At 36.2% G+C, this 14268-nt stretch overlaps 1 protein-coding gene across 2 annotated transcripts in view; it reads right to left on the reverse strand.

Annotated features, from left to right (window-relative positions):
- Positions 1 to 4065: 4065 nt before the first annotated feature.
- Positions 4066 to 14268, reverse strand: part of dnmt3aa (DNA methyltransferase 3 alpha a) — a 43725-nt gene continuing 33522 nt past the window's right edge. The window contains exons 12-24 of one of the 2 annotated variants that reach the window (XM_039648122.2): positions 13768 to 13917; positions 13641 to 13685; positions 12934 to 13013; positions 12737 to 12849; positions 12327 to 12510; positions 11950 to 12034; positions 8975 to 9120; positions 8793 to 8883; positions 7612 to 7760; positions 6449 to 6534; positions 6292 to 6361; positions 5620 to 5738; positions 4066 to 4845 (exon numbers count right to left, since the gene is read on the reverse strand). In XM_039648122.2, coding sequence (XP_039504056.2) covers positions 4704 to 4845; positions 5620 to 5738; positions 6292 to 6361; positions 6449 to 6534; positions 7612 to 7760; positions 8793 to 8883; positions 8975 to 9120; positions 11950 to 12034; positions 12327 to 12510; positions 12737 to 12849; positions 12934 to 13013; positions 13641 to 13685; positions 13768 to 13917 — 1460 coding nt within the window. In that variant the 3' untranslated portion in view covers positions 4066 to 4703. Of the gene's footprint in view, positions 4846 to 5615; positions 5739 to 6291; positions 6362 to 6448; positions 6535 to 7611; positions 7761 to 8792; positions 8884 to 8974; positions 9121 to 11949; positions 12035 to 12326; positions 12511 to 12736; positions 12850 to 12933; positions 13014 to 13640; positions 13686 to 13767; positions 13918 to 14268 lie in introns of those variants that run through there. The other variant, XM_089118896.1, reaches the window with a different exon arrangement.

The raw sequence follows: 14268 nt of genomic DNA on the forward strand, positions 1-14268 counted from the left end.
TTTCTTACAAACGTTATTAACGTGGCTATAATTATCTGGATTATTATTCATAAGTATGCTGTGTCATAACTACATCTCCGACGTTTATAACAAACCAAACCGTTTGAAAATCGGTAAAAAATTGAGCAAGTTATGGTTATTTAAAATAGTACATGTACCATTAACACAATGTTACGAGTGAGAGAAGATGGCCGCCAGGTGCAGACGTCGACCTCCATTGGCCAGCAGCGCGGACGAGATATCTAGCCTTTATATACAGTAGATATCTATGTTCCTGACGCTGTTTTGACTCCTTTACACATTTTATAAGCTCTCCACGAGTACTCAGCAGGTCAAAATACCATCATATGTAGACAGAATGAGCGCATTTATCCCAGAACACAGCATTGTTTGGTAAGTTCGCAAAATATACGTCATAAAAGACGTCTTTTTGTTTTGAGTCTTTAGGTTCGATGCTATGTCTGGTTCACATAGCATCTAATTGTATAATTTTCTCTTTTGGACCAAAAGAGCCAAGAGAACCGAACTAAAAGTGTGAACACACGCTTAATGATATTGGAGCAAAATATGTCCGAAAATGGTTTAAAGGGGGTTGGGATGAAATTCGTCTTCAAAACCCAACAAAAGTCATCATGCCATTTTCCATGACATGGAAACGCTTTCTGAAAAGAGTTTTCACAATATGAAAAAGCAATAACCAATAACTTTTTTCTCTGCGAGGCATTTCCAGTATTTAAACATGGCAAAATAAGAGTACTAGACACTTATTCTCTCAAGATCATCAAACTACAATCAAATGGCAGGATGTTTTCCTTTAAGATCGGTTTCTGAGCATGAGCGAAAGCAGAAGTTTACTATAACCTGTGGGCCATAAGCATATTTCAACATCAACTGTGATTATAACCATTCAGGTTTGAATCTGAATTGAAACTGCAAAAAATAAAACTGTCTTTCAGGTAATGAGTTGGTCGACTCGCTTTCAACGTGTCCGCCGAAAGTTCAAAGAAATGAGCAACCCTCAAATAACAAGTAGTCTAATGTGCTCGTTCGATTAGAGAAACCAAAACAAGTTTGAAATGTGATCTGTATAAACCCTACCCTCCAGCGAGGGCCAATGAAATTCATCAAATTCGTACAAAAGTCCTCGGTTTCGAAGCACATCTCTGTGAGCACCAGAGTCCTGTTTACTTCAGGTCTGAAACAGGATTATAAAACAGCACACGTTGTAGAGTTGTACAGTAATCCAGTTTGCACGTAATCCAAGTGTGAACTCTCCGACTGCACCAGAATAGGACTCTGGATTCTGGGAGCACCATGTGACCAGCTTTTATGACATCACACAGATGGGCCACTTTCCCAGAATCCCGAGCAAGGAGCACTGAAAGACTATCAAAAAGCACGTGGGCTGATCCGTTCGCAGTTCACACCGCAGGAGCCTGGTTCTGGTTTTTTGTTCATTCATTTTGTCAATATTTGAAATCCCAAATGTTTAAGTTACAATTTGAATCCAATTTATAAAAGATATTGAATTATTGTAATATTTTTACATGCCTAATATAGTAGAATTACTAAATATTTTAATTTATGGCATTTTAAATTAAGCGTGCAACTACACTACCATTCAAAAGTTTGAGGGAAGTCAGGCTTCATTTATTCGACCAAAAATACTAATATTGTAAAATATTATTACAATTTAAAAGAACCGTTTTTTATTTGAATACGAGTTATTTCTGAATTTCCAGCGGCATTATAGCCCGTTCTCATCCCAAGGCGTCATATTCTGACGCTTTTGACATTTCGGCTACATCCAACGCACATGGCACCCTTTAGCGTCAATATAAGACGCAGGTATATATGGGCCAGAAGGCGCCCCCTAGTGGTCTAACCCTAAACCTTCCCCAGACCTAAACCTACCCATAACCGAACGAAGCTCTGTGCGTGTTATATTGGGTGCCATGTGCGTTGGATTTAGACGAAATTTCAAAAGCGTCACTATATGACGCTCTTGGATGAGAAAGCGTTGTCATTACCATAGATAGACTGTAAAAAATATGGACAAAGCGTCTGTGACGTCACCCATAGACTTTCTGAAGAACAGTTTTGAGGCTGTTTATGGGGGGTATGGGCGGCACCATATTGGAAAATCTTGAGAAATCCAAAATAGAAATGTTCAGAAAGGATGCAGAGGTTTTGTGTCAGATCATGGCCGAGACGTCAAATTCCACTCGGCGCAGCCCGTTATCAGCTGTCAATCAAAGTTAACCACCCTTATTTGTCATACATTTTACATCTAAATACGATCTAAACTAACAAGTTAGAAAAAAATTCACCCCCCTCACAGTTGTCAGGCACTCGGGAGCTATCGAAAAATACAATAAAAGTCCAGGGGACCAACCTGTAAAAGCATTAATTTACGCTGTGAAAATGGACATGGGATCTATGGATATTTGCTCCTTTTTGGGACCTCCCTCTAGCGGTTTTTAGGTGTATTGCAGTTTTTCGCACTTCCGGGTAGACTTCATTTTTCAGATTAGAATGTTGCCGCTTGGTCATTACTCATGACCCTTCAGAAATCAGTTTAATGTGCTGATTTCCTGCTCAAGAAACATTTCTGATTACGCCGAGTTGTGCTGCTTCATATTTTTGTGGAAACCGTGATGCATTTCCGAATTTACTTCCTTGATGAATCGAACGTTCAAAGGAACAGCGTTTGTTTGAAATAGAATCTTTTATAACATTATAAACGTCTTTAGTGTCACTATTCACCTATAAAACTATTAATTTACTTAAAAAATAAAACTTACTGACCCCAAACTTTTGACCAGGAGTGTTTGTTACAAATTGCATCACACAGTGAAAAAAATAAATAAAAAATCCCACATAAGAAAGTGTCTCAGTTGGAGGATGAAAACGTCATTTTTACTCACACAACCTTCAAAACCCGTGCAACTGCGGTGTGAACGTGGCCGAGCTGAACCAGCAGCAGAACGCAAGTCGGGAGAGAGTGAGAACGAAGCACCGTGGAGTTCCTGCACCCAAACACATGATACCTGAACACACACACACACTGGACACAGCAAGTGTGACGACGGCAAGATCTGGCAGAATCGGATGCAAATAAGCGGAAGTTCAGCTTCTGTTTGCTGGCGGAATATTGCATCAGACACAACAGAAAAAACAGTAAATAAACTTCTCTCACAAAGGAGTAAGAAACGGTCATCTTTACTCACCCTCGAGTCATTTCAAACCTGTACGAACTTCTTTCTTCGGCGAGGGTGAGTAATATCATTTTGAACTATCCTTCTACATTAATGTGTCTAATGTGTGTGTAACAGCTCTCAGTGTGTGTGTGATGTGACGGCTCTCTCACTGTATGTGCCCTATAGGCTCCAGCAGAAAGGCAACATACGGACTGTGTGCTGCGTTTGATTTGCCGAGAGAGAGACAGGGAGACACACAGAGAGAGAGAGAGAGAGCACCATAGTTGAGTTAGTGGAGTTGTGTGTGAACAGTTACTGTAAATTAGTAGTACCATACCAAGAGTGTAACCTGTAAACAGTGTATTGTTGATTCTTCAAGCACATCTTCTCTCTCACAGGGAAAGTGTGAAATTGATGTTTGTGTAGATGTTACACGTGTCCTAACCAGGCATGATATGATAAAGCGTCAAGTCGAGCTGCGATTCGCCTGATTTCTACACGTGTACTGGTAGAAATAATAGGCTTGATCAATATCATGTAAATATGTCTGAGGAAAAATTTCATCCAAAATTCAAAAAACAAAAATTGTATTTCATTTTCATACCCCCCCCCCCCCCCCCCAAAAAAAAAATGCTTTATGTAAGAGTTCAGATGCAAAAGCCTCTAAATGCCATTTGAAATGTTCTTCTTTAATGATGATTTTTATCAAACTTGTATATTTAAGTTCAGTAATTTCACTTAAATAACAATTACTAGGTAATTATCATTGCCATTTAAGTGACATTACTGAACTTAAATATACAAGCTTGATAAAAATTATCATTAAAGAAGAAAATTTCAAATGGCATTTAGAGGCTTTTGCATCTGAACTCTTCAATATATATATATATATATATATACATATTGCATTACAATAATGAAATGTGGGGAAATTCTTTTGGAAATAATGGATAAAAATAAAAAAAGACATTTATATATAATAAAATTTGAGAGGGGTTTAATTGTCATAAAATTCACGATGCAGTATATCATTTCTATTTTTTTCTGCACATATTTTCCATGATATATATAAAATATCAAATATGTATCACTGCAGCATTTGGCTTCCAGTGAGGACAGAACAATGACTCGACGCTTAAAAGTTGCCACATCTTTTCTAGTTAGTTCACACAGCAACATCAGAGAGGGTTTGTGCTCTAGATTTTCATGCTCGGACAAACACACACTTTGTGACTCTGTCAGTTGTGTGAGAGAGAAAGAGTTATCACAGTTGGAACATGACGGAACGACGGACAATAAAATACAGTAAAATCAAAAATGTGGAGTTGTGTTTTCAAATAAATACGTGTGGCTGTCTAGTGGGTTGAATATTAATCTTAGGATAGCACCAGCCATTCACAGGCCACGAGCAAACATGAAGAACACAAGAAGGTGGAGCTTATTGGAAAGCAAAGGAAGAAGAGAGACGTCACGACGCCATCATGACGTGTGGTGGGCGGAGCTTCAGAAACAGGCGAAGTATTCCTTCAGAGGAGCGAAGAGGTGGCGAATCACAGGCACGCTCCATGACCTTCCCAGAAGCCTTTGCCTGGCGAGACGACTCATGTTGGACACGTCAGTGTAATGGACAGGGAAGCCGAACACCCTGAAATGCACAAAGCAGTGGATTTGACTCACAAATTTATCAACATTTTTTTTGTATTGTGACATTTGTATGACTTATAATTTTATATTGAGAAATAGTAGTTTAGGGTAATTAAGCACATTTTTGCATTATTATTATGGCAGATTTATTATTAAATTATTAAAATTTATTTATTTTAAATATATTATTTAACTTTTTTGACTGTATTGTAATATTTATATGACATTTAATCATTAAAAATTATTTACGAATATTTTATCAATTGAACGTTTTTTTTTCAGGATTCTTTGATAAATAGAACATTTTATTTGATAAATGAAATATTTATTTGAAACTGAAATCTTTTTTAACATTATAAATGTATTTACTGTCACTTTTAATCTAATGTGTCCTTGCTGAAAAAAGTTATTTCTTTAAAAAAAAAATCATATTGATTTAAATATGTACAGTGACTCATTATTATATTTTATATTAATTTTAATATTAAATTACAAATTATTCAAATGATTAAATGTATTAAAATAATACAAATTTAAGTATTTTAAAAAAAATAATTTTTCAACACAACTTCAACAAATACAACAAATAAAGACAGCACTTTTAAGTATTGTAAGTATTCTACAATTAATAAGGATGGATATGTTAATTTAGGAAAAGTGTGCACAAGTGTCATGAAAATAATGTCACGTTGTAAAAAATCTCATTGAAATATGATTTATTTTCGACTTTGGGATGAAATAACATTGGACGCACAGGTCATGTGACGGCCCTCACCTCTCCATCTCGGTGCACCACAGGATATCCTCTTTATTGTTCATATAGACGGGGAAGTGCTGGTCTTTTCCTTGTTTTATTGAGTTGGAACGGGTCGTGATGGTTCGCACTTTGCCGAACTGAAAAACAAAGCCAGTACAAGAGTAAACCACTTCCCTGTTGGCCACCCAAACCTAGTGTCACGTAGCAGGTCCACTGTCATGGGCCAAGAACAACCCACTCACAGTCTGATTGACATGGACAATAACCAATCACTGTCTGCTTTGTGGTTATGAGACGTTTAGCGGCGTCAATCTGAAACGTGTGCCTTCAACAAGCCCTCCATGTGAAATCAAGTCTAGATACAGTCAATAATATAATGATTTGTATAGTTACAAACTATCCTGAACAATTCATATGGAAATCATGATCGTTTCATGTATAATAATCATAATCACACCGTGTTTGTTCGACCGAGCCCGGTTTCTCCCAAGGTTTTGTCTTTTGATAATAGTGTCATTATGTTTATAATGACACTATTATCTTCTAGAGCTGCTGTCCAGCTGAAATGAACTCGGCTGTTTCCTGTTATCACTGTAAAGCTGCTCTGAAACACTCTGTATTGTATAAAGCGCTATATACTGTAAATAAGGGTGACTTGTATTAAAACAAACAAACTGAGCACACACACACCTTAGCTGTGCGTCCATGTTCCAGACAGTCTTGCAGGTCGAGTTTATCATTCGCCATGGCAGTCAGTGGCCTGAAAGAGAGAGGACGTTTGTTCTGATTTCTTTTTCATTGAAACTCGACCAATAACAGCTACTCTCACTCATGTTGTAGATTGTACCGGTTCATTCCAGGTAAGTTTCCCCAGAAGTATCGAGCTCTGTGTGCGGCCGACACCTCCTTAGCGTCGATCATTACTGGATTGCACTGGAAGAACAGATATATATATATATATATATTCAGAAAAGTACATTCAAAATGACTTCAATGAGAGTTTCATTAAACAGTTTTCGCAGGCCTTCAATATGTTTTTGCTCTTTTGCTCTCAAAGGCTGCATTTATTTGATCACAAATGCAATAAAAATATTAAAAAATATAAATATAAAATATTATATATAAAATATATAAATATAAATAAATATAATAAAATAAAAATATAAATAAAAATATTATATAAAATATTTTAAATATAAAAGTAATATTGTGAAATGTAATCACAATTTAGAATAAGTGGATTCAGTGTGAAAATATTTTAAAATGTAATTTATTCCTGAATTTTCAGCATAATTACTCCAGGCTTCAGTGTCCCATGATCCTTCAGAAATCATTATAATATGATGATTTGCTGCTCAAGAAACATTTCTGATTATTGTCAATGTTGAAAATAGTTATATATATACAGAATACTTGCCTAAATGTCCAAAAAAAGAAAAGAAATTAACATGAAATTTTAATTTAAATAAAGATTGATTTAAAAACAGTTTTGTTAACTGACATAAATTAATACATAATTTAAAAATAAATAATCATATTGTAGTCACATGATCATGTTGATCAATAGGACATACTGTAGTTATCAATATTAGTTCCCTGAATGTAACTGCATTAGATACAATTGTAGGTCCCACATTAAATTAAGTGTCTTTAACTACTATGAACTGGCATGCGATTAAAGAATTTCTGTAATTACATGCATAATCAGACAAACCTGTCCCTAAACTTACCCACATCCCACTTCAATACAAATAAGTCAGTTACAATAGATTACAAACAATAGATTCATGTTGAAAATTAAGATTAAAAAGTATATACTAATACTTTGTGTTCATCAAATGTGAAATTCAGACATGTTTCATTGTCCAAATCCATTTTGTCCTCACTGTACATAAAAACTGTAACATGCACGACCACAAGAGGGTAGCGGTGATGAATAGCACACATGATTCACTTGAATATATATATGTGTGTGTGTGTGTGTGTGTGTGTGTGTGTGTGTAAACACACCTCCAGAAAGCGTGAAATGTCTCTTTTGTCACTGACTCCCATGGCAACAACATTTTCAAACAGCCAGAAGAACGGTCGGTCGTCTCCGTTTTTGGGTCGCGCTTCGTGAAGCAGCCGGTAGAACTCAAAAAACAGACGCCCAGTGCCCTCTGCACAACACACACACACACACAGACAAACACTTACTACAACACTAGAGCTGCACGATTCTGGATAAACTGAGAATCACATTTCTTTTTGTTTGAATGCAGATCACGGTTCATCCAGGATTCTGAATAGACAACTAAACAAAACATAATTTACTAAAGGTTATGACAAAATGTTAATTGCTGCAGTCTATTGAAAAAGAAACAAATTTAATTAATTAGATTTTTTTTTTTTTTTTATTGGTTTAAGTGAATCCTTCAATGACTCACCCACAAATACTTCACTTTTGAATGAATCTCTTGAATGAGAATCGGGTCATGGGGTCTATACGACCCAAATCAACTTTTACTTAAAAAAAAAAGTCCCTTCATCTCAGTGGAATAAGATTTTGTGACTTTTCCTACATTATCTATCTATACACACACACACACACACACACAAAAATGTGCTTGATTCGGTTGTTCTGAAGGTATGTAAAAACATTTTTTACACTTCTGGTCTTTGGGGTCAATATGAAAAAAAAAAAAAATGAAAAAAAAAACTAAATATATTTTCTTAATGTGTAAAAAAAAAAAAAAAAAAATCCGGCATAAATCTGAAAATTTTTACACAGAAATGAAGGCCTAGTACTAGAGCATAAATGCACTGTATCATAAAAAAATAATATTTCATATGCAAGCTAATGGTGTAGTTGAGGAATTGTGTGGTATTGGATACAAAAGTACTTTATATCTCCAAAAACACCGCATTAATGAATAGATGAGAAGTAAACAAAAAAAAAAAGATATATTATTTGTATGATTAAAAATGTATATTTTTTGTACAATTACTCAATCAATTGTTGGGGTCGTATAGACCCTGAAGCCCAGAAGTGTAAACAGGAAACGAAGACAATTTGAAGGTTAACAACAGTCACTTGTCTCCACCTACTGGTGTCATGATGTAATTGATACAATCTTTATTTGCAGCATAAAGTTGCTTTCAAAAAGCAAAACGTTTTATGCAGGAAATAGATCTCAGACTGGGTGTCGTACCGAACAGGCCTTTCCTGGCAGGGTTGACGATGGACAGGTCGTTACAGGGGCTTCCACCGATCACAAGATCAAACGGCCCCCACTCCTGAATCTACAGAGACACGCGACGGCAAACAGAGAGGGACATTAGAAGTGCGTCCAGGAGATAAGAGTGTGAGATAGAGAGAAACACACGTGCTCACATGCTTGCGTGTGACGCTCCTGACATCGCCCACATATGTGATGCGTCCATGGTGTCGCACAATCCCCACTGTGATGGAGTCTTCACACACCTCTGACGCCACATACCGCTCCACTTGAATACCCAGATCCTTCAGCACCAGCAGCCCTGACAGCAAAAACACACATATTCACACTAACACACCTGTGTTTGATTCAACGGAAAGCTCACTGAAAAGGTAAATGTAAAATGTTGTGAATTTTCCTTAAATTTCACTTTCTATTTACATACATGACTCACAACATTTATTTATGTCAGTTAATTTTAGGTTCTAGTAGTTTTAGTTTTCATTTTGATGTTTAGTTAAACCTTAAAGGGATAGTTGACCAAAAAATATTCATTATTTACCCGCCTCATGTCATTCCACACCTGTAAGATTTCGTTCATCATCAGAACACAAATGAAGATATTTTAATAAAATCTGAGCTTTCTGTCCTTCTAATGACAGCTACACAACTAACACTTTGACGCTTCAAAAATTCATAAAGCGATTGTAAAACTAATCCATATAAATTGACAGGTTCAGTCCAAATTTTCTGAAGAGACTCGATCGCTTTTTATGATGAACGGATTTCATGTAGGCTTTTATTCACATTTAAACATTCATCAATTCAACTTGTGGTAAACGGAAGCTCAAGCATGTTCGCTTCACGTACGAGAACCAATGAGGTTCATTCTCGTGTTACGCATCACGTTTGAGCTTCAGCAAGAACCAGTGAGGTTCAGTTGAGCTTCTCTTTTCGTTCACTGATCAATGTTAATATGTGAATAGAAGACTAAATGAAATCTGTTCATCATATAACGCGACCGAGTCTCTTCCAAAAATTTGGACTAAACTGCTCAATTCATATGGATTCGTTTTACAATCTCTTTATGAACTTTTTGAAAGTGTTAGTTTTGTAGCTATCAACGGAGGGACAGAAAACTATGGAAGTTTGTTTCCGCCACTGAATAAAAAAAAATTGACTTTTTATCTCACAATTGCGAGATATAAAGTCGCAATTCTGAGAAATAAAGTCTCAATTGCGAGAAAAAATGACAGAATTGAGAATTCAGAGTTTTTTCCTCATAATTGCGAGTTTAAATCTCACAATTCTGACTTTATAACAGAATATCTCAAAATTCTGACTATTTTCTGATAATCTTTGAAAAAAAATTATAATCATTTCTCAGAATTGTAAGATATAAACTCCCAACTGCGAGGTATCAGGCCAATTCTAAGAGAAAAAAAGACTGACCTTTTCACCTCAGAAAAGTTTATAATCTCTCAATTCTGACTTTACAACACGCAATTCTGACTTTACAAAACGCAATTGTGACTTTACAACATGCAATTCTGAATTTACAATACGCAGTCACGACTTTACAACACGCAATTCTAACTTTACAACATGCAATTGAGACTTTACAACACGCAATTCTGACTTTACAACACGCAATTCTGACTTCACAACACGCAACTCTGACTTTAAAACACGCAATTCTGACTTTACAACATGCAATTCTGACTTAACAACACGCAACTCTGACTTTAAAACACGCAATTCTGACTTTACAACATGCAATTCTGACTTTACAACATGCAATTCTGACTTTAAAACACGCAATTCTGACTTTAAAACACGCAATTCTGACTTTAAAACACGCAATTCTGACTTTAAAACACGCAATTCTGACTTTACAACACGCAATTCTGACTTTACAACACGCAATTGCGATTTTACAACACGCAATTGCGACTTTACAACATGCAATTGCGACTTTACAACATGCAATTGCGACTTTACAACACGCAATTCTGACTTTACAACACGCAATTCTGACTTCACAACACGCAACTCTGACTTTAAAACACGCAATTCTGACTTTACAACATGCAATTCTGACTTTACAACATGCAATTCTGACTTTAAAACACGCAATTCTGACTTTAAAACACGCAATTCTGACTTTAAAACACGCAATTCTGACTTTACAACACGCAATTCTGACTTTACAACACGCAATTGCGATTTTACAACACGCAATTGCGACTTTACAACATGCAATTGCGACTTTACAACATGCAATTGCGACTTTACAACACGGAATTCTGACTTTACGACATGCAATTCTGACTTTACAACACGCAATTTACAAACACGCAATTCTGACTTTACCACACGCAACTCTGACTTTACAACACGCAACTCTGACTTTACAACACGCAATTGCGACTTTACAACACGCAATTGCGACTTAACACGCAACTCTGACTTTACAACACGCAATTCTGACTTTACAACAAGCAATTGCGACTTTACAACAAGCAATTGCGACTTTACAACACGCAATTGCGACTTTACAACACGCAATTCTGACTTTACAACACGCAATTGCGACTTTACAACACGCAATTCTGACTTTACAACAAGCAATTGCGACTTTACAACACGCAATTGCGACTTTACAACACGCAATTCTGACTTTACAACACGCAATTGCGACTTTACAACACGCAATTGTGACTTTACAACACGCAATTGTGACTTTACGACACAATTCTGACTTTACAACACGCAATTGTGACTTTACAACACGCAATTGTGACTTTACAACACGCAATTCTGACTTTACAACACGCAATTGCGACTTTACAACACGCAATTCTGACTTTACAACACGCATCTCTGAGAAATAAAGTCAGAATTGCAAGATGTAAACTCGCAATAGTAAGAAAAATGTCAGAATTGTGAGATAAAAAGTCGCATTTACCTTTTTTATTTTTCATTCTGTGGCGGAAACAAGCTTCCATAGAAACCTCTGAGATTTCATAAAAAATCTCTTCATTTGTGTTCTGAAGATGAACAAAAGTCTTACAGGTTTGGAACAATGAGTAAATGATGACAGAACGTTCAGTTTTGGGTGAACTAACAAGGTCTTCATGTGTGATCTCACCTGTAGCGATGCCATCAAACAAAGAGAGCACTCTGATTGGCTGCCTCTTCTCTGCCGCTACTGGAGAATACAACCTCGTTGGTTCCTGAGAGGGGGGAGATGAACAGATTTAGCTTTTTTTTTAAACTTTCATAAGTTATTTTAAACGCCACTCTGTAGTCCGTAATATTATACATCTGAATGAATGACAAGAACAAAACTAAAATGAGCTGAATAATGACATCATCTTATGAAGCATTAGTTTCATATTTGATTAATTTTGGTAACAGCAAGACAGAATTGACTTGAGCTGAATATTGTCTTTTTACAGCAGAATTTGAATTGGTCTCATATCTATTGAAGTTTGCGTCATTGATTCTGATATTTGCTGAACTCACGAAGTCCTGGTCGTGGTTGTTGGCGAAGAACATCTGCAGTCGTGTGGTCCAGTCGTCTCTGCGCCTCAGAATCCCGGACACGTTCTTGCTGCAACACATGTAGCAGTTCCAGGGGTCTTCGCGGATAGCGGCCTGTGCCGAACCGGCCCCGACCAGCAGGTCCACACACTCCACACAGAAACACCTACACACACACACACAAAATTGATTCACACAGATCTCCCGAATACACTCGAAAACACACTTTTCTCTACGTTTTAAACTTTCTCCCACACTGAGACGGCATTTGTGTCCAGCGAGATTATTGAAGATGGAAACTTTTGTTTCATGCCGACTTTAACGCTAGTGTGGATAGAGAGCGATTTAAAATATCTCCAGATTAATGTGACAGAGCAGAAGATCACACACACCTGCAGCAGTTGTTGTTCCCACACATGAGCACTTCTCTTCCTCCACAGCAGATGGTGCAGTACGACTGATAACCGTCATCGTCGTACTGATACGCACACTCCAGGAAACAATTCTGCAGGGGAACAGAAAACCACCTCAGAACCAATCAGAAGTCAGAATGGGCTTGATTGACAGGTAGAAATGTGTGCATGTGTACCTTGCAGCCCTGGCACATGGCTCCAAAAAACAGAGGATGTTCAAGAGATACGTTCTGACTTCCACAGGAAATACAGATATCTGCACACAAAAAGTTGACATGATGATGTTTGGAATAGCATGCAAATGTACTATATTATTTATGCTGTCAGCATACTATGCACATTTTGACACTCTGACCTACTAAATTTGCCAATATACATATATATTAGTGCTGGGCAACAATTCATCTCGATTAATCACATCCAAAATAAAAGTTTGTGTATACATAATATGTGTGTATGCTGTGTAAAATTATTTTGTATATAAAAATACACACATATGTGCATATATATATATATATATATTTATAATAATTTATATTATATATAAATATCATTTTTTTATATATAAATAACACATTTATTTATAAAATAATTATAAAATAAATGTGTTATTTTGGTTTATGGTGTCAAAATGCAGTTCTAATGTCATAATACTAGTGATATACTACATACTCATGAATATGCATAAGTACGTACTTCTAGCACACAAACTGGAGCTCACGCCTTGTGAAGATTCTTTGCATTGAGAATTATTTTGATGTAGAAGCAAAGTATTGATGATGCCCAAATCTATGCTAAACAGTGTCACTAAACTGGATGTTATGTTTCTGGTCAGTTTTTTTTTTAAAAGAGCAAACGTCCAGGGGTCAAAGGTCACACTCACCTTCGATATTGCGACACTTCTGCCTGACTTCATACACGAGTCTCTCTGGGGAAAACAAAACATGCGTTAACAATCGCTATGAAATGTGAACACGGTTTGCTTTGGCACATGTGTGTGTTTGTGATACCTCGGGTTCCTTCCTCTATAATCTCTTTGATTATGGGTTTCAAAACACTGATCTTCCTGGGTTTCTTGACAGGGGGTGGAGCTGTGTACGCAGCAGCCTCAGGCTCCACCCACATCTCTGGATACACCTCAGTGTAAGGGTTCCGCTCCGCTAGAGCACACACACACAATTACACAAAGAAATGCAATGTCTCTAATATCTCAATTGTTTCTATAAGATAGAAAATAAAAGTGTTTTGCTTCTCAGATGTTTGTACTGAGAATAAGTCCCCGGTAATTCAGAAGAGCTATCCAAAATATTATTTGAGCAATGCAATAAAGGATAAATTAAATTAATCAAAATAAAATGTAGTATTATATATATATATACACATTTTTACATAAAATAAAAATATTTAATAAATATAACAAAATAGAATAAATAATAAAATAATTTAATTAAAATAAACATCATTCATTTAAATAAAACAATCAATAATATGACAAAAAACACAATAATAAT

The sequence above is a fragment of the Pimephales promelas genome, chromosome 13 (assembly GCF_988280905.1).
Source record: "Pimephales promelas chromosome 13, fPimPro1.hap1.1, whole genome shotgun sequence".
In the NCBI taxonomy this organism is placed as follows: domain Eukaryota; kingdom Metazoa; phylum Chordata; class Actinopteri; order Cypriniformes; family Leuciscidae; genus Pimephales; species Pimephales promelas.